At 37.7% G+C, this 22,886-nt stretch overlaps 2 protein-coding genes across 2 annotated transcripts in view; both read right to left on the reverse strand.

The window, feature by feature from the left end:
* Positions 1-22,886, reverse strand: part of LOC144222709 (olfactory receptor 5BS1-like) — a 146,205-nt gene that overhangs the window by 62,512 nt on the left and 60,807 nt on the right.
* LOC144222860 (olfactory receptor 8S1-like) lies at positions 5,890-8,124 on the reverse strand. Its single transcript, XM_077753561.1, has 2 exons — positions 8,034-8,124; positions 5,890-6,842 (listed from the first exon to the last, which is right to left on the reverse strand). The coding sequence occupies exons 1-2, from the start codon at positions 8,122-8,124 to the stop codon at positions 5,890-5,892; spliced, it is 1,044 nt and encodes a 347-aa protein (XP_077609687.1).

The following is a 22,886-nucleotide window of genomic DNA, read 5'->3' on the forward strand; positions in this document are numbered from 1 at the left end:
CCTGTAAGCCAGGAATGAATCCCACTTGATCTTGGTGGATAATTCTTTTTATGTGCTGTTGAATTTGATTTGCAAGTATCTGGTTGAGGATTTTTGCATCCGTATTCATCAAGAATATTGGACTGTCGTTCTCTTTTTTTTTGCTGGGTCCTGACTGGCTTGGGAATCAAAGTGAAGGAGGCTTCATAAGATGAGTCCGGAAGTTTTCCTTCGATTTCTATTTTTTGGAATAGTTTGAAAAGAATGGGTAATAATTCTGTTTTAAATGTTTGGTAGAATTCCCCAGGGAAGCCATCTGGCCCTGGGCTCTTATTTGTTGGGAGACTTTTGATAACTGATTTTATTTCCTCACTAGTTATGTGTCTATTTAGGTTTTCTATTGCTTACCATGTGAATTTTGTTAGTGAGTGTATGTTTAGGAATTTTTCCATTTCTTCTAAGTTGTCCAATTTGTTGGCATATAATTTTTCATAGTATTCCCTGATAATTACTTGTATTTCTGAGGGGTTGGTTGCAGTAAGTCTACTTTCATTCATGATTTTGTCTATTTGAGTGTTCTCTCTTTTCTTTTTGAGAACCCTCGCTAGAGGTTTGTCCATTTTGTTTATTTTTTCAAAAAACCAACGCTTGGTTTCATTGATCTGTTCAACTGTTTCTTTGGTTTCTATATTCTTTATTTCTGCCCTGATGTTTATTATTTCTCTTCTCCTACTGGGCTTGCGGTGCTCTTGTTGCTCTCCCTCTAGTTCCTTTAGGTGTGCTGTTAGATTTCGCACTTGCATTTTTTCTAATTTCTTGAAATAGGCCTGGAGTGCAATGTACTTTCCTCTTAGGACTGCCTTTGCCACATCTTATGGTTTGGATTGTTTTATTTTCATTTTCATTTGTTTCCATATATTTTTTAATTTCTTCTCTAATTGCCTGATTGGTCCATTCATTCTTTAGTAGGGTGTTCTTTAACATCCATGTTTTTAGAGGTTTTTTAGACTTCTTCCTGTGATTGATTTCAAGTTTCATAACATTGTGACCTGAAAGTGTGCATGGTATGATCTCAATTCTTTTATATTTATTGAGGCCTGCTTTATGTCCCAGTATGTGATCTATCTTGGAAAATGTGCCAACAGCCCTTGAAAAGAAAGTGAATTCCATGGCCTCAGGATGTAGAGTTCTTAATATAACTGTCAAATCCATCTGGTCCAATGTGTCATTCAAGTCCATTGTGTCTTTAGTGATTTTCTGTCTAGTTGATCTATCCATTGCTGTAAGTGGAGTATTAATGTCCTCTGCTATTAGCACATTCTTATTGATAGTACACAATCATAGAAAAAGAGGAAGCTGAGAAAAAGAGAGATAAACTGATACAGGAACATGAAAGGAGAGTTCCAGAGATCAGCGATACAGTCAAATGGAATAGTATCCATATCATAGGAATTCCAGAAGAGGAAGAGAGAGGGAAAGGCACTGAAGGAGTCCTTGAACAAATTATAGCAGAGCTTCCCCAATCTGGGGAAGGAAACAGATGTTGAAATCCAAGAGGCACAGAGAACGCCCCTCAAACGTAACTTGAGTCAATCTTCGCACGACATATCATAGTGTAACTGGCTAAGTATAAGGACAAAGAGAGAATTCTGAAAGCAGCTAGGGAGAAAAGGGCCCTAACATACAAAGGGAAATCTATCAGAGTGGTGACAGACCTATCTACTGAAACTTGGCAGGCCAGAAAAGAATGGCAGGAAATCTTCAATGTGATGAACATAAAAAATATGTAGCCAAGAATCCTCAAATACAGCAAGCCGTTCATTCAGAATAGAAGGAGACATAAAAGTCTTTCCAAATAAACAAAAATTGAAAGAATTCATCACCACTAAACCAGCCCTACAAGAAATCCTGAGGGGGACTCTCTGAGGGAAATCTTGCAAGGAACGCAAGATACCAGAGACACCAACACAAGTATGAATCCCACAAAGGACACAATGACTCTAAACTCATATTTTTCAATAATAACATGACTGTAAATGGACTAAATGCCCCCAATCAAAAGACAAAGTGTAGCAGAATGGATAAAAAACACAATCCGTCCATTTGTCGTTTACAAGAAATGCATTTTAGACTGGAGGACACCTTCAGATTGAAAGTAAGGGGATGGAGAAATTTCTATCATGCTACTGGAAGTCAAAAGAAAGCTGGAGTAGCTATACTTATATTAGACAAAGTAGACTTTAAAGTAAAGACAGTAACAAGCGTTGAAGAAGGGCATTAAATAATAATTACAGGGTCTATCCATCAGGAAGAGCTAACAATTATAAATGTCTACGTACCAAATGTGGGAGCACCTAAATATATAAAACAACTAATCACAAACAGAAACAGTCTTATGGGGAACTATCTCTTTGAAATGTCATAATCAAGGAAGATAAGCACTTGATCTCTTGGATTCTGTGGGAGGGTCAGAGCCTAACTTCAAGGGCACATTGGTTGAAGTTGCAAAACTACCTCCTTTCATGAAGACACAAGAGAGTTTACTCTTCCTATGGGTAAAGCCAATTGGCAAACAGAGATGGGCCAGGATCTCCCCCTTCATCCTAGTTCTTAAAACCCCTACTGTCTTTTGTGTCACTGGAGTTGAGTGCAGACTCATTTCTTTTCTATTGCAATAGCCTTTAATACAGTTCTTTGCTTTTTTTATTTTATCTAGTGCAATTTTTGCTTTGATAATATCACAGAATCAGAGAAATAAAACTGTGGCAATAGCAGTAGGTACTGAAATGCAATTTGTAAAATTACGTACCCACTGCTAATAAATAAGAATAGAAAGAAACTACTACAATGAAATTAGAAAATATTATCTCAAAAGTGAAATACTAAAAAAATTTCAGTTAAATTCAAGAATAAGCCATGGATCCTCATTGATACATTATTAAATGTTACAAGTGTTCACAAAATAAAAAAGAAAAATGAAATTACTATATGGATATTAGAAATAAAGACTATAAAGTATTTTTTTCTTTGTTGTATAATTGCATGTCTAGGAAATTTAAGAGATAATAGTAAATGAAAAAAGAGTTAAGAGATTTTGAGACAGTGGCTCATTGCATCCAGCTAGGTTCAGCTGCAATCACAGAAAGGGAATTTGATAGATGTCTCAGCTGCTTATGAAAATGTTTAAGAAGGGCTGGGGAAGCAGGCACTAGAATGATCTCCTAGTTATTTTCTAGAGCCTCTGCTCTATGATTATAAAATGAAAGATATCCTTTCAGCATAGGGAAGAAAGCCCCTGAAGTTCATTCTGTACCTTAAGGTTAAAAGTCAAGAAATAAAATAATTATCTTGACAGCAGAAGACCTGTGGTCTTGGCATTCCTCTTCCTCTTGGACTTACTAATTTTAGCACTTCCTCCTTATTCAGAGATTTAACACAATCTCCACAGTCTCAGGCTATCATGGGTCTTAAGAGTGGCAATTACATTATCATGAGAAGAAAAAATGAAACTACAACTCACTTCATTGTGCACATCTTAGCACAATAAGTAATTCCACATATGTCACTTCCCTGAGGGTTGTTGTCTACAAATCAATCTCCCATTCCTATTTCAAAACTAATTTGGTTTCTTTGAAAGAAACAAAAACTGACTGCATAACCTGATAAAAGGCAGAAAAAGAATTTTTAGAAAAAACAAAGAAGGGTGATTCACAAAACAGAAGAGGAAGGGTACCAGAATAATCATTTCTTTTCGGGGCGCCTGGGTGGCTTAGTCGGTTAAGCGTCCAACTTTCGCTCAGGTCATGATCTTGCGGTTCGTGGGTTCGAGCCCCGCGTCGGGCTCTGTGCTGACTGCCAGCTCAGAGCCTGGAGCCTGTTTCAGTCTGTGACTCCCTCTCTCTCTGACCCTCCCCTGCTCACGCTGTCTCTCTCTCTCTCCTAGAAATAAATAAAACATTAAAAAAAAAAATCATTTCTTTTCTCAAATCTTAACCAAACAGTATCTTACCTTTATTATTGTACTTAATCATTGCAACAGGTTTGAGACAGGTTTATTTAGTTTTCCTTTACTGTTGCAGAGATGAGGATCTAAACACTTTGCATTTCACTGAAGTTCAGTTGATTTAATCTCACCTTTGAAACCTGTATCAGTTACCATTCTTTGGTTATAAGCAACTGAATCTGGTAGTAAATAATTCTGAAAAGGATCTGTGAGTCATGTAGACTTACTGGAGGGGACAGTTCAATGACTGAGAGCACAGACTCTGTTCAAACTGCAAAGGTTAAATTCCAACTCCACCATGTCCTTGCTATGAATCCCTGGAGAGTCAAATATCCTCATCTCTGCAACAGTAAAGGAAAACTAAATAAATCTGTCTCATACCTGTTGAAATGATTAAGTACAATAATAAAGGTAAGATACTGTATTAGTTTTCTACTGCTGCTATAAAAAATTACCACAAACTTAGTGCCTTAAAATAACAAAAAATATATTATCTCACAGTTCTGGTCAGAATCTGGATGGGCTCAATTGATTCCACTGGATCACAGAAGGCCAAAATCAAGCCAACAGACATTACCTGAAGGATCTGGAGGAGACATCATTCAGTTTGTTGGCAGAATTCAGTTCCATGAATTTCATGAACTGAGGTTCCTATTTCTTGGTGGTTATTCTCAGTTTTTAGAGGCCACTCACAATCTCTGATTCATGGCCCTCATCGATGAGTAAAACTAGCAATGCTACGTTAAGTTTATCTTATGCTTATATTATCTCTGACCTTCCCTTCTGCCTCACTGTTTCTGCCTATAGCTGGAGAAGCTTCCCTGCTTTTAAGGATTCATGTGATTACGCTAAGCCTACCTGGATAATCTAGGATACTCTCCCTATTTTAAAGTCTATAACTTCATATGTCTGTCCATTCCCTTTTGCCATATAACATATTAATAGTTTCTAGGGATTAGGAGGACCTCTTTGGGTGGCCAGCCTGCCTATTACAGGAACTTAGCACATATCTTGGCTTGAGTTAAGAAATATAACAAATTAGAGGGTGCCTAGGTGGTTCAGTCTGTTAAGCATCCTGACTCTGACTCTTCATTTTAGGTCATGATCTCACAGTTCATGGGATCAAGCCCCGCATTGGGCTCCATGCTGACAGCACAGAGCCTGGTTGGGATTCTTGCTCTCCCTCTGCCCCTCCCCAGTCACACATGCTCTGCTCTCTGTCACAAACTAAATAAACACACTTTAAAAAAAGAAATGTAACAAATTAGCTATTGTCATTATATTTGTTAAAAATATGACTTCAGGAAGGACAACTGCTAGGCAAGCTGGATTTCATGGACTCTTTAGGCACTACAGTCAGATTGATTCTGTTCTAAATGCTGTCTTTTCTTGTTGTTTATTCCTGCTAAGTACTTGAATTTCCTAGAGTTAGATTCTAAATAACCTCACTTGGGTCTTGGTTTTACTCTTTGCCTCAATGCACTGTCAGGAGAAAGGGGTAAAAAAGTTAGCCTATCCTAGGTTATAGGATCTCCCCACTTACAGATCCATATGAATCTGAGAGAACTAGTTTTCCTGAGAATTTGGGTGTAATCACTTGAAGAAGTGTGAAAGAGCAATGAGTAACCAATAGCAATAGATGTCCACATAGATATGGGGGAAAAAAATCAACATTTTTATAAAATGACCCCTTGAAAAGAAGACTGATTCATTTCTCCTTTCCTGAATAAGACTGAACCTGAATCATCCTGAGATAATAGTTTTCTGTCCTCTTCACAAGCCTTTTCAAGGAAATAATTCCCTATAGTATCTAGCATCATGGACAATCAAGAAACTCTCCTTAAAATCCATTATATGATCAGGTAGCATAATAATTCAGTCTCCCTTTAGTCATAATTTTGTGTCTACTACATGAGAGAATGAAAATATTTTCTGAACATTCTTCCCATAGCTGCCTTCACCTCCTTGTTCTGCAGGCTGTAGACTAGGGGGTTCAGCATGGGAGTGACCACACTGTATTGCAAGGAGAACATCATTTCCAGATGGGAGCCTGAAGTTGGCAAGAGGTAGCTGAGGAAACCTGAGCCATAGAACAAGATCACAGTAGTGAGGTGAGAAGAGCAAGTAGAAAAGGCCTTGCTTCTGCCTGAGGTACAGCTGATGCTCAGGACGGTGGAGACAATGCGGGCATAGGAAAAAACAATCATAATGAAGGTTCCAAAGAAATGCAAGACAGAGGAGCACAGCAGGAGTGTGAAGTTGGTGGAGGTATCAGAGCAAGACAGAGGGAAGAGGGAAGACAGCTCACAGCTGAAGTGCGGAAGAGTCTGGTCCTCACAATACTCTAAATTGACAGCTAAGAGGATATTGATGAGAGCATCAACAAAGGCCAGGCCCCAGGAACCCCACACCATCCCAACACAGAGTTGGTTGCTCATCAACTGGCCATAGAGCAGAGGGGAGCTGATGGCTATATAGCGGTCATAGGCCATCACAGCCAGGAGACAGGCCTCCGTGCCCCCAGTGGCAAACACAAAGAAGGCCTGAGCCAGGCAGCTCTCTACAAAGATGGTTTTGCTTTCAGAAAGTAGATTCTCCAGCATCTTGGGGACTGTGACAGTTGAGTGGCAGAGGTCCAGGAAGGACAGTTGTCTCAAAAAGAAGTACATGGGCGTGTGGAGGTGAGAATCAGTCCTAATCACCAGCAGCATCAAGAAATTTCCCATCAAAGTGAAGAGGTAAATCAGAAAGAACAGCACAAAGAGTATGGCCTGAATATTGGGGTCAATAGATAGTCCAAGGAGAATGAACTCACTGATAGCACTGTAGTTTTTCATTGCCATATAGAGAAGTGTTCTCTCTGGAAAACAAGAAGATCCACCAAAAGTCTTTCAGTGCCTCTTAATTAGCCCAGAACCTAGATCTTATTCTACATGAATACCTTTTCACTAATGTCCCATAATCCACATTCGGGTATTTAAAAGTTAACTTCTTGGCCATCATCTTGCCACTGATATTTTAAATAAGCCATGATCCTATTTTTTACTATAATTTTTTCTGAAACTATAATGATTTTATGTGGTTTAGAGGGTACATTTGAAAAGAAGTTTCCTGATACGAGAAGAAGGTGGAAAAGAAGATTTCAGGAGTGAATTACTTGAGAAATTGAGATAGGATTAAATCCAGAGTAAAAGGACTTAGGTAGGAGCAAGGATACTTTGTCACTTCTATGTCTAAGAGAAGGTCAAGAGTGCAAGAAGTGAACTTCATTTGACTGCCTCCATTAGGTTTCAATAAGGTGTAAATGAGATCATGGGTTGTGCATGTGTATGTGTGTGAGCATGCCCACATCTACACAAGGAATTATAAAGGTATTAATAATGATAAAATTAAGTGCACAATCTTGAGAAAAGGGGCCAAGGTGAAGTGTAAGAAACTATTAGAGGATAGGAGGACAATAAGACATCAAGGAATTAGAAACTGGCTGTGGAATTAGATTGCTGTGGATTTTTTTTAACTTTAAATTCCCTTCATTTTATTTAATGGCATCATGTTGTAATTTAATTTTAAAATACATTCACAAAATAATAATAAATTTTCAAAAACTGAAAGCTTAGATCATCATATCCAGTGAGTGTTAGGTGGGCTCTTGTGGGCAATGCTATGACTATAATGGGTCATGGGAAGCTGTCCCCAGGTGATAAGACAATGCTCTGTCTGGTTAGATCACCAGGCTAACGCTAAAAATCATATATCCAGTAATATATGTAGTCATTACTCCTGTCTGCCATTATTGCAGGCTTTCAGGCCCCCACATGGTTATCTAAACTTTCTCCTCGTACATTTCTCGTGATATTCTAAACTTCACCTGAGTCTCAATATAACTGTTCAATATTCTTGCCTCACACTTGAAGCCCTTCCTGGCCCTTACTGTTCTAACTCAACACTACTTTATTTCCTTCATCAGTAAACTGAGGAATCAATTCTGTTGTCATTCACTCACTGTACAACTAATGCTTCCCAGCCCACATAAGGAACAAAACCTAATTACCTGAATTCTCAGTTGGTAGCACACTGTTTTGTGCCAAAAATATTTTCAGATCCAGTAAGTAACAAAACTCTTCAGCTTGTGAAGTCAACATTAAGAATACTGCTTTAAGGGAGAAGTAGAAAATTGTATGTTGGATGTTAACATTTATGATGGATTCGACACTAGCAATGTAAAATAATAAATTTTGAGTAATATCTAGAAATTTATTTATAGTTATTTGGGGTCAGAATATAGGAGATAATATCTTAAATTCTTCCTCTTTCACTCTTTAGATATAGCAATATTGTGCATGGAGGCTCCCAATATTCATTCTGACATCACCCCCATGGTCCCCAGAGCAAAGCAAGAGAACCCAAGTAAGGGTTCACAGTAGCCAGGGGTGAGGCTTGTGTTGTATAATTTCAGAGACAGCACATACAAAGGAATTCCCTTTCTCTTGGCTACCAACAAACAGTCCAACTAACTAGATCCAGAGATGCCATGAACTATAGAGACAATCCCAACCTTGGATCAAGGCAATACCTTGCAAAGAAACAACCATTCTGATAAAAATCAATGCTAGGGTTTGATTTCACAGTAAGTTTCTTCTTTAACATTATTTAGAGATTCTCAGAACAATCTTTTAAAAAGAAAATTAAGGAGCGATATCAGTAAGATGGCAGAATAGGAGGTCCCAGCCCTTATCCCTCCAAGAAACAGTAATTTAACAAGCATTCATGGATGAAAATACCTTTATGAAAGATCTGGAATCCAGGTGAGACATTACAGCACCCTAGTGGAATACAGAAATGAGAAAAGACACATTTGAAAGGGTAAGAAATACCTTTACCCATATCAACCCTCTCACAACTCAGCACAGGGAAGCACAAAAAAAGGTATCCTTGACCAAGTTCTCCCACGGAGGAAAGAGACAGCAAGCATACCCATGGATGCCAGCCCCAGATTTACTGCCTACACACCCCAGCACTACCTGCCTGCCTGTGAATCCCAACACAAGGCACAAGGCTAGCCCACATATCCCATCAGCCAGCCTGCTCATGGTTCCCACCAACCAGCCTACCCAGAATCTCTGGCCTGGCTGATGGTGAAGGACTTTCCTTGCTGAAGAAGTTTCCTCTTGAAGAAACATCTGCACTCCAATATTCATTGTCATATTATTCACAGTAGCAAGACATGGTAGCAACCTAAGAGTCCATCAATAGATTAATGAATGGATAAAGAAAATGTCTTATATACATGTAATAGAATATTACTCAGCCTTAAGAAAAAGAGGAGATCCTGCCATTTTCAACAACATGGATGAACTTGGAGGACTAAAGGTTAAGTGAAATAAACCAGACACAGAAGGAAAAATACTACATGATAACACTTATATGAGAAATCTTAGTCAACCTCATAGAAGCAGAGACCAGAACATGGCTGCCAGGGGCTGGGAGGAGGAGAAAACAGGGAGGTATTAATTAAAGGGTACAAAATCAGTTACACAAAATGAGTAAGTCCTAGAGATCTACTATATTCCATGGTGACAATAGTTAGTAATTCTGTATTATATCCTTAAAAGTGACTAAGATGGCAAATCTTAAATGTTCTTATGACACACAAAAAGTCACAATAATAAATAAAGAGGGTGGGAGGAAACTTTTGGAGGTGATGGATATGCTTATGGCATAAATTGTTATGGTGGTCTCACAGAAGTATACTTATCTCCAAACTATTCACATGTACACATAAAAATGATACAGCTTCTTCTTTGTCAATGTCATCTCAATAAGGTGCTTTAAATGTTATATTAAAGCATTTTTATTGTGGCTGATTCCTGAAACATCACCATTATTGATTTATTCTTCAATCTCTATTTCAAAATTTAAAGTAAACAGCTCTGTGAACATAATATAATAGGTTTATTTCTAGATATTAACAGCATTATGTGGAGGAAATTAGTTGGCTCTTGCCCAAAGTAAAAGTTCTCTGAGAAGTGTTAATTTCAGAATCAGACAAAGGATACGAAGCATAATAAATAGCCCATAAGAGTTACTCAGAATGTGATAGTGAAAACTATGAATGAATAAATGAATGAATGGTAAACTACTTCTTAAAGACAAGCCAGTCTATGTGATGAAGACACATGCTTCTATATGGTCTGTATTAGCTGTAGTCCCATGGTTTGTAAGGGGCACTTGCCATTAGGGGAAAACATAAAATGGGAAGGGCCAAAGATAACCATCACCTATTTTCTATATGGGCCCTGGTTTTGCTTTATGTCCAACTCCTTGACCAATTAGGTACCTCATATGCTCTGAGGTAGATTAAGGGAGATCTTTGGTTTGGTTTGGTTTCACAAAGCTTTACTAAACAAACTTGGAAATCAATAGTATTATTACATAAATTAGACTGTAGTATAATTTCCCAATCCTTTACAAATCACAGTGATTCCTATTATGCAATCGATTGACAAGATTTTGAACAGTACTTTCCCACATGAGGAAGAGCTATATACATCGCATAGTAACTAAGATCACCTTATGGAGTTTCCAGTTCCAGCTTCCCAGGAAAAGCACCAAATGACAAAGCTTACTGCCTCACATCTGTGATACCCTATAGCAGTCACATTTGCCCTACAAGCATGGACAAGATGATAAAGCTGCCCATAGGACAGCACAAAAAGAATGATGGTGAAATACCATCTTAGAGGACAAGGAAGCACTACATACATTTCAAAAGGCTTCAAATCCCATCTGTTAAAACACAAACTCAGTTACTAGATATCTACTGAATTACTGTTAATCATCTCAGGTCTGTCGATGGGATTGTGATTATATAAGAGAATATCCTTATTCATAGGAGATAAATGCTTAGGTATCCATGAGTGAGGTGTTACAATGTCCTATTACTTTCAAGTGATTCAGCAGACTAGATAGATAGATAGATAGATCAATAGATCTAAGCTAATAAAGTATCCGTAGCAAAATGCTCACAATTTATGGATCTAGGTAAAAGTTATACTATCATATTACTTTCAACTTCCCAGTATGTTTATCATTTTTTATTTTATTTTATTTTCTATTTATTTTTAATTTTTTTAATGTTTACTTATTTTTGAGAGAGAGCAAGAGAGAGACAGAGCCTGAGCTGGGGAGGGGCAGAGAGAGAAGGAGACACAGAATCTTTAGAGGCTCCAGGCTCTGAGCTGTCAGCACAGAGCCTGATGTGGGGCTCAAACTCACAAACCACAAGACCCCATGACCTGAGCTGAAGTGGAATGCCTAACTGACTGAGCCACCCAGGTGCTCCAGTATAATTTTTTTATGTTTTAAGTTTATTTATTTGCTTTTGAGAGCAAGAAAGAGCAAGCACAAGTTGGGGAGAACAGAGAAGAGAATCTGACTCAAGCTCCATGCCACCAGCGTGGAGCCCGATGTGGGGCTTGAACTCACAAACCATGAGATCATAACCAGAGCAGAAGTCAATGCTTAACCAACTGAGCCAGCCAGGTATCCTTGTTTGTAATTTTTTTAAATGAAAAATGCTTTTCAAATTTTGAATTAAAAACCCACAAATGTAATGACTAAATTTTACTTAGACTTTTCCACATGGGAGATCAAACTAAAGCTAAGTGATGATATATCTTAAAACACAAAAATGTACAGAATATGGCTAACAGCGTCTTTCCGTTAGTTACAAGGCCATTGTGTTTGCAATATAAATCTGATAGTAAAATGTTATTCTTGATTGAAACACGTTCCCTCTACACCCACCAAACACATTCCAAATAAACAAATTATGTATTCAAATACATAATTAAGACAAGTTTTCGTGTGCTTTTCCTTTTGTTAAGTCAAAGCTGTGAATTCTCACCTCTGTAAAAACTAAAAAATAGATAAAGAACTTGACCAACATGTGGAAAATATATGCTAGGTAAAATGACCAAAATAGGAATGCAACTGAGGAGGGGCATCTGGATGGCTCAGTCCATTAAGCATCTGACTCTTGACTTCAGCTCAGGCCATGATCTCATGGTTTGTGAGTTTGAGCCCTGCAGCGGACTCTGTGCTGACAATGCAGAGCTGATCTGGATTCTCTATCTCTCCCTCTCTCTTGCTGCACCTCCCTCACACTCTCTTTCTCTCAAAATAAATAAACTTGAAAGAGAAAGGAAAGAAAAGCAACTGAGAAATTTTACTTCAAATCCCTATAATTGAAGCAATAGAGAATCTAGCATTCCGTTAATGCAATCCAAAAATCAGCTGCTTAGGGGAGAAATCCAACCAGTTACTTGCTCTGCACATGTCAACCAAGTAGCTGGACCAATTGCTTTACTGTTCAGGTGTAATGAGTGCCCAACCTATGGTGCTCGCTCTGTCAGCCCTCACTGCCAACATGGTTGTACTTTGAGATCTTTAGTTAACAGCATTAAAGCCATATTTTCAACAGAATGGCCCAAAAGTAGCAACTAAAGTCAAACACAGAAATGAAAAGCATATCTTGAATTACTGAACTGTTTGGCTTCCGTGATGATTTTTAAATGTTTTAAGTAATTTAATTTTCAGATATAGATTAGAAAATGTTGAACTAGAAACTTATAAACAAATGACTGTGCAGTTGCTCCACAAATATAGATACAAATGAGTTTTATAATGCTGTGATTTTTCTTTGCAAGTATCCTATTGATTGAGTTTCTTTTGTTTATTGTTTTATGTTAACATACAAAATCATGCACATTGTCAGCAATGGTAAGTTTATGCTGACAATAATTCCAACTTCTGCTGTGAAGGAATTAGAAGTCTACTGATGCAAATGTACTATATGCTATATACAGTCATTTTTTACTTTATTAACTTCTTAGTTTTATACACATATATGAAGACAAAGTGGCAAGACTTCCACTTGAGAAAGCAAGATCCACAAAATATACTTGTTGCAATATGTGCATTGTTTTTTTATATTTATTATTTTTTAAAAATTTAATGTTTATTTTTGAGAAAGAGAAACAGAGTGCTGATGGGGGAGGGGCAGAAAGAGAGGGAAACACAGAATCCGAAACAGACTCCAGGCTCTGAGCTGTCAGCACAAAGCCCTACATGGAGCTCGAAGGAGGGAATGGTAAGATCATGACCTGAGCTGAAGTTGGATGCCCAACAAACTAAGCCATCCAGGTGCCCCTTTTTATTTATTTATTTATTTATTTATTTATTTAGAGATAGAGAATGTGCAAGCTCACCCATGAGCAGGGGAGGGGCAGAGGGAGAGAAAGAGAAAATACCAAGCAAGCTCCACCTCAGCATGGAGCCCAACTATGGGCTCAATCTGACAACTGTGAGATAATGACCTGAGGTGAAATCAAGAGTTGGTTGCTCAAGCAACTGAGCCACACAGGCACTACACAATGTACACATTTCTTAAAGATATTATTTTATAGGATTGATATTTAAGAAAATGCTGACAACTCATAAAATTACATACAACAAATCTATAACTTACCTGATACAAACTCTGATTTATTTTTTTAACTGCCAAAAAGTACACCTCTCTGGAGTTTAGGGTTTACAGAAGATTTTAATCTATAAAGATTTGAAATATGTGTTTGATGTTCTTACCTGGTCATGTGGTAACCTCTATGCTAAATTCAGGCTCTATGCTAAAAGGCAAAGAGAAGCAGCAGAGGCATGGAGACCTCATTGGAGGCAGACATATGTGGGGCCCTATCCCAGATCTGCAATTGTCTAGATATGTGAGCTTAAAAAAAGTTTCATCTTTTTAATTTCAAGTTTCCCATCTTTACAGTGGGGATAACAAAATCCACTTTGCAGTGTCATAATAATTTAACTGGGTAATTTATATAAAATAAAAGCTTTAACAAACTCAGTTTTCAATTTATTTTAAATGCTTAATATTCCAAAGGATGAGGAAAAGAAGCACATCTGAGAAGCTGATGAGGATATCTTAGGGAACAGATAAAAACTAGCCATCCTGGAGCAAACAGCATTGCAGGAGAACTCTGGGACAGTAAAAAATAATAATAATAATAATAAAAATAAAGAATTTAGATGAGAGGAATCAGAAAAAGTATCTTAGAAAGCCATAAAGAGAGAGAAGGGAGAAGAAAGTAGCTCAAGTGGCTTCAGAAGGAACAAAAACATCAGAGAATTTAGGAAGGACATTATTATGCTCTTGACTTGTATTCTGGAGCTGAGTGTTAATAAGTGAAGCCATCCTTGCTCAGATGATTCCCATAAAGAGAGGATTACCATAACTACTCTGTGAATAGGTATAATTTTCAGTCTAAAAAGCTGGATGAGTAAAAAGAAATATGTTTACCCAGGTTCCAAAAGACCCTGTAAATAAATCTTCAGAAACTTTTTCTAATTTCTGCTTGAGGATCATCTCATTTGAGCAATTTCTTTCAGCTCTATTAATCCTGATTAATCATTTGTCCACTTCCTCTATGATGAATACCTTGATGTTTGCACCGTCCAAATAATGAATCCTCTTATATAACCAATCAGAGATAGGCAGCTGGATTTTGTCAGTTGATGAGTTGAAGGACTAAACGGGGAGCCTAAGAGACAGCTGGCAAATGTTAGGCAGTCCCTGGAGTCACACTAGAAGTTGACTTTGGACTCATTAACTAAAAAGAAGAACTTTTGAGAGGGCAACAGGGGACTTTATTATGCAACACCTTTGGAAATTCTGGGTTGAAGCCATTACTTTGAACTACTGAATGACAAATTCTATTATTCTGATGAGTTCCACAGGAACAAGAAGGGAGAAGAAAATTTGGTCCCCATGTAGGAAGCCAGGATTCTCCCTCAGGCCAAACACAAGGTGAATGAACCCTCTTGGGATTTTCCATGGAAGCTGAGGAGTGATTGAGATTATCTCCTGATCATCTTCCCATGTGTATATGAAATAGGTTTGTAAATACAAGTAAGCTGAATAGCAGGATAGTCAAATGAGTGAAAACAAGACAAACTTGTTTTTCATTAGTCTTTAATTATGTAAGAAATTATGAAACAATCTCCTACCAAACCATTAGACACTATACCACCTTACCTAGATATAATGATTTAGCAGATATGCTCAGAGGCATTTTCTGTTCATATATGAGATCCATATGTATGCTCCAGCTTGTTTTCATCATTTAAATACTTTGCAGGTCTTTTCATGCCTACATGCAATACCCAGCTTTTTTCCCCATATGCCTATGTGATATTCATATATAGATCTGCCATAATTTACTTAACCATTCTTCCATTGATGATTATTCAAGCTGATTCCAAGCTTCAATAGATTCAAATCTATTATAATTAGTGCTATACTGAGCAAAAAAATGTTTGCACCTATGGGTGTGTATGCTAGTTATTTTGGACTCTAGAACACTATATTGCAATTGCTGCATCAGCATCAAAGAGGAAATCAGGTTTGATAGTATACATATTCCACCTTTCAGTTATATCAACTTACTATTGTGTATTTAACTGTGTGAGGTATCTATTTGACTATGTGGACTCAACAATGTTGATTTCATGCTGCATAACATGTAAAAGGGGAATGTGAGAACAAATAAGATCAGAGCCATGCATGTAAGTCATTTGGCCTCTCAAAGCAGACTTTCTCATTTCTGGGGGAAAACAGGAAAGGTGTGTGTGTCTACAGTTGCAGCACAAAATCACTTTGAGAAGACATGTAACCTAAAGCCAATATATTTAAATTAGTACAGTGACAGGAAAAGTAAGTCAGAATAATTTTTGTATTCCTGTCATAATAATTAATCTTCACAACTAGTGCTGGCACAGATCAACACCAATCATAATGAAGATTTCCAATGAAAATCAAGCAAGTATTTTTTATTTGACATATCCTTCTATTACACACACATAGCAATGACAGATAAAGTAGAAAAAGAATTTGCCACTTATTTGAAATTTAATCTTGTGATATTCCATTTTTTGTAAATTTCACAATTTATCCCTTTGTTCTGTTGATCGGTATTTGAGTTGTTTCCACTTTTTGGCTAGTATGCATAAAACTGCTATAAACATTCTTATAAAAATCTTTTATGTAGATATACACACTAATTTTCCTTGCATATTACTTGAAGAGGAATTACTAGGACAAGCATAACTATATGTTTAGTCTTAGTAGAAACTGGCAAACTATCCTCCAAAGTGTTTGTAACACTTTGCATGCTCAGCACCAAGGTATGAGGGTTTCCGTTGCTTCACATTCTTGTCGATATTTTGTACTGTTAGTCTTTTTTTTTTTTTAATTTAAGCAAATCAGTTGCATGTGAAGTAGAAATTCATTGTGGTTTAATTGCATTTCACCAACCATGTTGAGGACCTTTCCATATGTTTACTGGCCACTTGTGTATCCTGCTTGGTGAAAGATTTAAAATTTTTCCATTTGTTTATATTGAGAATATATATTCCAAGTCTATAAATTATTTTTACCTTTCTTAAATATGTCTTTCAATGAACAGGAATTTTTAATTTGATGCAGTACAATTAGCCATTTTTATCTTTTTTTAATGTTCTTATTTATTTCTGAGAGACAGTGAGACAGCGTGAGCAGGGGAGGGTCAGAGAGACAGGGAGACACAGAATCCAAAACAGGCTCCAGGCTCTGACCTGGCTATCGGCACAGAGCCTGACGCAGGGCTTGAACCCACGAACCGTGAGATCATGACCTGAGCCGAAGTCGGACGCTTAACTGACTGAACCACCCAAGCGCCCCTCATTTTTATCTTTTTATAAGTAGTCTTCTTGTTTCCTGTTTATAATATCTTTGCCCATCCCAAGATCATGAATATACTCTACTAGGTAATATTCTAAAAGGTCTATTATTTTACTAATCACAAATAGGATTACAACACCTAAAACTGAGTTTCTGTATGGTGTGAAGCAGGTCATACTTCATATGGGATATTCAAACTACCTAGTACCTTCATTTCCACTTAAATTACATTAGTACATTTGTTATAAATCAAATGCATATACATATGGGTCCATTTCTGTTCCAATTTTCAATTTGTCTGTTATTATGCCAATATCACATTGTCTTAATTATGTTTATTTTGCAAGTCTTAAAATCTGACAAAGTACTCTAGAGTTATTTTTCAAGATAAGATGTCTTGTCTATTGTGGACCTTTAAATTTCAATTTGAGAACATTTGTCAATTTCCATAAAAATTATGCTGCAATTTTGATTAAGAGTATATTGAATATACAGCTGCCTGGGAGGCTCAGTTGGTTAAGCGCTAAGTCTTGATTTTGGTTCAGGTCATGATCTCATGGTCATAAGATCGAGCCCTGTATTGGGCTGGGTGTGGAGCCTGCTTAAGATTCTCTCTCTCCTTCACCATCTGCCCCTCTCCTGCTCATGTGTGTTCTCTCCCTCTCAAAAATTTATAAATATGTAAATAGCCTTTCTGGATAGAGTATTCTTGGTTGCAGATTCCCATTCAGCACTTTGAATATATCATGCCACTCTCTTCTGGCTTGCCAAGCGTCTGTTGAGAAATCTCTAGCAGCCTTATGGGTCTTCCCCTAAGTTTTGGTATGTTCTGTTTCCATTCTTGTTTGTCTCAGAATTTGGATTTCCCTTTAGCATTCTTTTGTAAGGCATGTCAACTGGTGATAAAATTCCTTCAGTTTTCTTTTTTTCTCTAGCAAAGTCTTTATTCCTCCTCCATTTCTGAAGAACAACTTACTTTGCTGCGTAAATTGGTTTGTTGACAATTTTTTGACTTTGAGCATTTTGAATATATCATTCCATTCTCTCCTGGGGGGATGGTGACTGCTGGGAAATCTGTTGGTCTTACTGGAATTCCCTTGTATGTGGTGAATCTTTTCTATTGTTGCCTTTAAAATCCCCTCCTTGTCTTTGATTTTAGAGAACTTGATTATAATCTATCTCAGTCAAGATCACCTTAGGTTGTATTCTTTTGGGGATCTTTGAGCTTTGTGTACCTGGTTGGTCATATCTCTCCCCAGATTTAGGCAATTTTCAGCCACTATTTCTTCAAATACATTTTTTGTCCCTTTTTCTCTTTGCCCTTTTAGGACCTCTATAATGCAACTACTTTTCTTTTTGTTAGTTACCCATAATTCATACAGGCTTTCTTCACTCCTTTTCATTCTAATTTATTTTTTCTCTTCTGACTGGATAATATCAAGAGCTCTGTCTTCAGTTTACAGATTCTTTCTTCTGCCTGACTGAGCCTGCTGTTGAAGCTCTCTATTGCATTTTTCATTTCATTCATTGTATTCTTTAGCTCCAGAATTTCTGCTATGTTCTTTTCTGATTCTAGCTCTTTACTAATGTATCATTTTGTTCATGCATTGTTTTCCTGAGATCACTGAGTTGCCCATCTGTATTCTCTTGAATCTCAGTTAATTTCCTTAAAATAATTATTTTTAATTCTTTTTATGATAACTCACAGATCTCTATTTTTGGAAGATCAGTTGTTGGAAAACTATTCTGTTCTTGTAGTGGTGTCACCTTTCCTTGCTTTTTCATGTTTCTGATGACTTTGCACTGATGTCTGCACATCTGAGGAAGCAGTCACCTCTTCTGGCTTTTTTGCACTGGCTGTTGAGTGGAGAATATCTTCAACTGAATGTTAATACAATGGAACTGGTTGGGTGGTGTGCAGTGTCTATGCTTCCTGGGAGGGGGCACAGCAGCATAGTTTCTATGCAGCTTCATCATCTGAAGTCAACATTGGCACAGACTGTGGAAGTCTTCTGTGGCCAAGACTGTGGAGTTCCTATGGATGGCAGTGGTGGCTATGGCTATTAATAGTCTCAAGAAGAAAGCTGCTGGTGTCTTGCTGTTGCCCCTTTTTACCCATGGTAGGAAGTTCTAATCAAAAGGATCCCTCTTTCTACCTGATCTGGCATGCTGGCACTCAAAGTGGTAGCAGAGTTGGGGTCCTGTGATCAGGTACACATAGCACTATCACAGTGCCTGGGTCCTGGTGCACAGATGCACTTGCTGCTGCACTAGTACAGTGTCTAAAGTGTGGGAGTGTGCAAATCTCTCATGGAACCAGGGTCTGGGTCTCTAGATCTTGTTGTAGTGTCTCAGGCAGGAAGGAGAAATGCAGTAGTAGCAGCAGGCTCATAATGACAAGGCACAATACTATCTTGGGCTCAGGCAGCAGGGTATAGTAGCAGCACAACCTGTGGATGATGAGTCCAAGTCCCAACTCTGGCCCAGGGTGCAGTTAAAGAAAAATAGGAACATGTTTCAAGTGGCAGTCCGTTAAGGCTACATGTCAGGACCCAGGTGGCAGATTGTAGAGCAGTGGTGTTCAGGTCCCAGGAATGGCAGGTCAGAGCCACAACCTGTGACCATTACCTTTGGCCCCAGTAATGGTGGTCAAAGACTGACTTGGGACCCAAGGAGTAGAGTTCAGAGAAGTAGTGGCTGCCCTAGTAATGGCAGGACAAAGCTATGACCTGGGACTGGGGGAAGGATTCAGAGAAGCATAGCTCTGGCTCCATATATGGCAAGGTACTGTGGCGTCCTGATCCCAGAAAGTGGGGCACAGCAGTGACTACAGTCCCTGGGGGCAGGTCTCATCACAGCAACATCTCCAAACCCAGGGAGGAGATGCAGTGGTGGGACCTCCAGGGAGCTCCATCAGCTGGGATAAGCAACAGTGAAGTCCACGGGAGTTCTCAGTACCAAAGGATGCAAACATCCACAGTAGTGACACTTGCTGGGGTTCTCCTGCTCTCCTTTTCCCCATGGGATGAAATTCCTCTGAGAGGACCTCTCCTGGAACTGAGCTGCTTTTGACCAGGGGATAGGCTGACACACGTAAAATGCTTCTTATGCTTTTTTTATGTGGCCATCCTCAATATTTGAGCTCAGCAGAATTTTTTCTCCTTCTTCATTGTAGTACAGAAATTTCTCTGAGCTATTTTAGTTGTTTATTTATTGTTTTGCTGCTTTTGGTGGAGAGTGTTGGGAGCTCCTATCCCTCCATCTTGCAGATGTCACTTCCCTTGCCTCATATATTTTCAAAGCTCTGTTTTTATATCCATAAACATTTTGGAAGTTATTCTTTTTGGGGAGATATTATTCTTTTATCATTATGTAATATTTCTCTTTGTCCCTGATAATCTTCTTTATTCTGAAATATACTTCAAAAAATCAGTATGGATAATCCACCCTCCTCTTTATTTGTTTTCATGGGCTATCTTTCTCATCAGTTTTCATTTGATGTATTGCTGTCTTCTTTTTTTAATTTTTTTTTTTATTTTTTTATTTCTAGGAGAGAGAGAGACAGCATGAGCAGGGGAGGGTCAGAGAGAGAGGGAGTGACAGACTGAAACAGGCTCCAGGCTCTGAGCTGGCAGTCAGCACAGAGCCCGATGCGGGGCTCGAACCCACGAACCGCGAGATCATGACCTAAGCGAAAGTCGGACGCTTAGCCGACTAAGCCACCCAGGCGCCCCATGTATTGCTGTCTTCTTAAATTTTATTTCTTATAGTGCAATATAATAATATCTTGTGTTTAAACCCATTTGTGTAGCCCACTCACATTCAAAATTATTATTAGTGGTTTCCCTACACTGTTATCATACACATTTTTAAATAATCTGAGTCTACCTTCAAATAATAAGTATAGCACTTCAAGTAGTATAAAGACCTTGTAACAACTTATTCCCAATTATTCCTTTCTTTCCTTTGTGCCACTGTTCTCATGTTTTTCACCTGTGAACACACAGTGTGCTATTATATGAATGCAGAACATATTTTTGCTTTAAAAATATTCTTTTCTCCAAGGCAACCTTTTAATTTTTTTTCTGATTGGCTTTAATTTTTCAAGATTGCTACACTGGATCTTACTTGAAAGTCACTTGTGTCTATGTTTCAATGCTTTGAAACCATACATATTACTACTGCCACATTCTGTCATTCTCTTGTGATTGTCTTGCTATAAAAATAATTTAGAGCAGTTAAAATTTGTAAAAGATTGTATTTTCCCTTTATTTGTTCTCTTTTTTTATACTCTCCATTTCTTTTTGTAAGTCTAAAGTCTTAGCATATAATATTCCATGTACCTGAGAAACCTCATTTAACTTTTTTTGTAAAATAAGTCTTCTGGCAATGCATTCTCTCCTGTTTGCCTAGAAATTCTTTATTTGTTCTGTAATTTTGGAGGTTATCTTTGCTGGGTAGACAGTTCTCAGTTGACCATTTCTTTCTTGCAGCACTTAAAAAATTTCACTCACTGTCTTCTTGCTTGCATGGTTTTAATGGGAATTCTGTTATAATTCTTTTTTTTCCCTTTTTTAAAAAGGTTTTTAATACTGAATTTCCTTTTTTTGTCTTTTTATCTTTTGATCCCCTCCTATTTCTCCCATCCCCCAACCTCCCACCTCTGGCAACAACCAGAGGCTGCTGTGATTCTTATATTTGTACCTCCCCAGGTAATGTATGTTTTTTTTCCTCTGTCTAGCACAAATTCCTGCTCTTTCCCCATGGGTAGTACTCCATGTTTCCCCTCTTTTCCTTTCCCCAAGGTGCAAAGAATTTTATCACTGACCTCAAACTAAACGTTTTGGTATACTCTGTGCAGATTAAGGTTTTTGTTCCCTAAGAGAAATAGAGGAAAAGGGTCTATGTGGAGTTTCTGCAATGACTATTCCCCTACCCCCACCACAGGGAGGCTTTTATACAATACTCTTTTTTCTTTACATTTCTCAGAAGAAAAGCTTGAAATATAGTGTGAACCTCCAGAGTCTGCAACCCCCAGAGTCATATTCTTACACTAGCCCACACTCAGCCTTTGGGAATTCAGCAAAAATGTTGTATTTATTCTTCATACCAGTTTAGATGGCTTTAAGTAGTATCTATCCTAGCTAAACCTTGTTATCACTGCAGGTTAGATTTCAAATTAGCCACTTGCCTTGTAACCTGCTTAGGGGTTCAAGAAGCACAGCGGCACCTGGATGGTTCAGTGGGTTAAGCTTTTAAACTCATGGTTCGTGAAATCAAGCTCCAAGTCGGGCTCTGCACTGACAGCATGAAGCCTGTTAGGGATTCTCTCTCTCCCTCTTTCTCTGCCCCTTCCCTGCTCTAAGTAAATAAATAAATTAAAAAAAAAAAAAAAAGAATTGAATTGTTAATCTGCAGTGTGTCCAGCTATTTTCTTGTTGCAGTGACAGGAGTGGTGCCATTTCCAGCTCTCTATCTCTGGGCTGCAATGAGAAACTCTTCATCAGTCATCCACCATTTGACTCTATTTAATGTGAATTTTTCTCTTTCCTTGAAGTACTTGACAAGTTATATCTTTCTTAAATTATGCAAAATTTGTTACAATAATTTCTTGAGATTTTGCCTCTTGAGATTTTATCATTTCCTTGATTCCCTTAAGTCCATCTACTAGAAGAATTCTGCAGCCTCTTAATAGCTCATTTATAATTTTAATATCCTTGTTTCAATGTGCTTTATTATGTATGAGTTTCTCACTATGATTGTCCTATCTTTGGCAACAATGAGGTAGTCTAATAATAAAATACAATCTAGGACTTATTTCATATATTAGTTTTTTTATATCAGTGGTCACATTTTTTCATTTCCAAAATACTAGTAAATATTTCATATCTCTTTGATCATGTTTTGTTTCTTCCTGCTTTTGTTAGTAGTTTTTTGTTGTTGAAAGTGGAAATTACGCTTTCATTTAACCCTTTTGAGTATCTTAAATACATCTTTTAAAAGAATTTTTTCAGAATAAATTATAATATGAATTTCTTATAGAGTTACTCCTCTTCTAATTCTTGATTTTTTTTTCTGTCATTCCTACTATGTTTTGGAATTATGGCTTACAGACTAATT

The sequence above is a fragment of the Crocuta crocuta genome, unplaced genomic scaffold (assembly GCF_008692635.1).
Source record: "Crocuta crocuta isolate KB4526 unplaced genomic scaffold, BGI_CrCroc_1.0 scaffold30, whole genome shotgun sequence".
In the NCBI taxonomy this organism is placed as follows: Eukaryota; Metazoa; Chordata; class Mammalia; order Carnivora; family Hyaenidae; genus Crocuta; species Crocuta crocuta.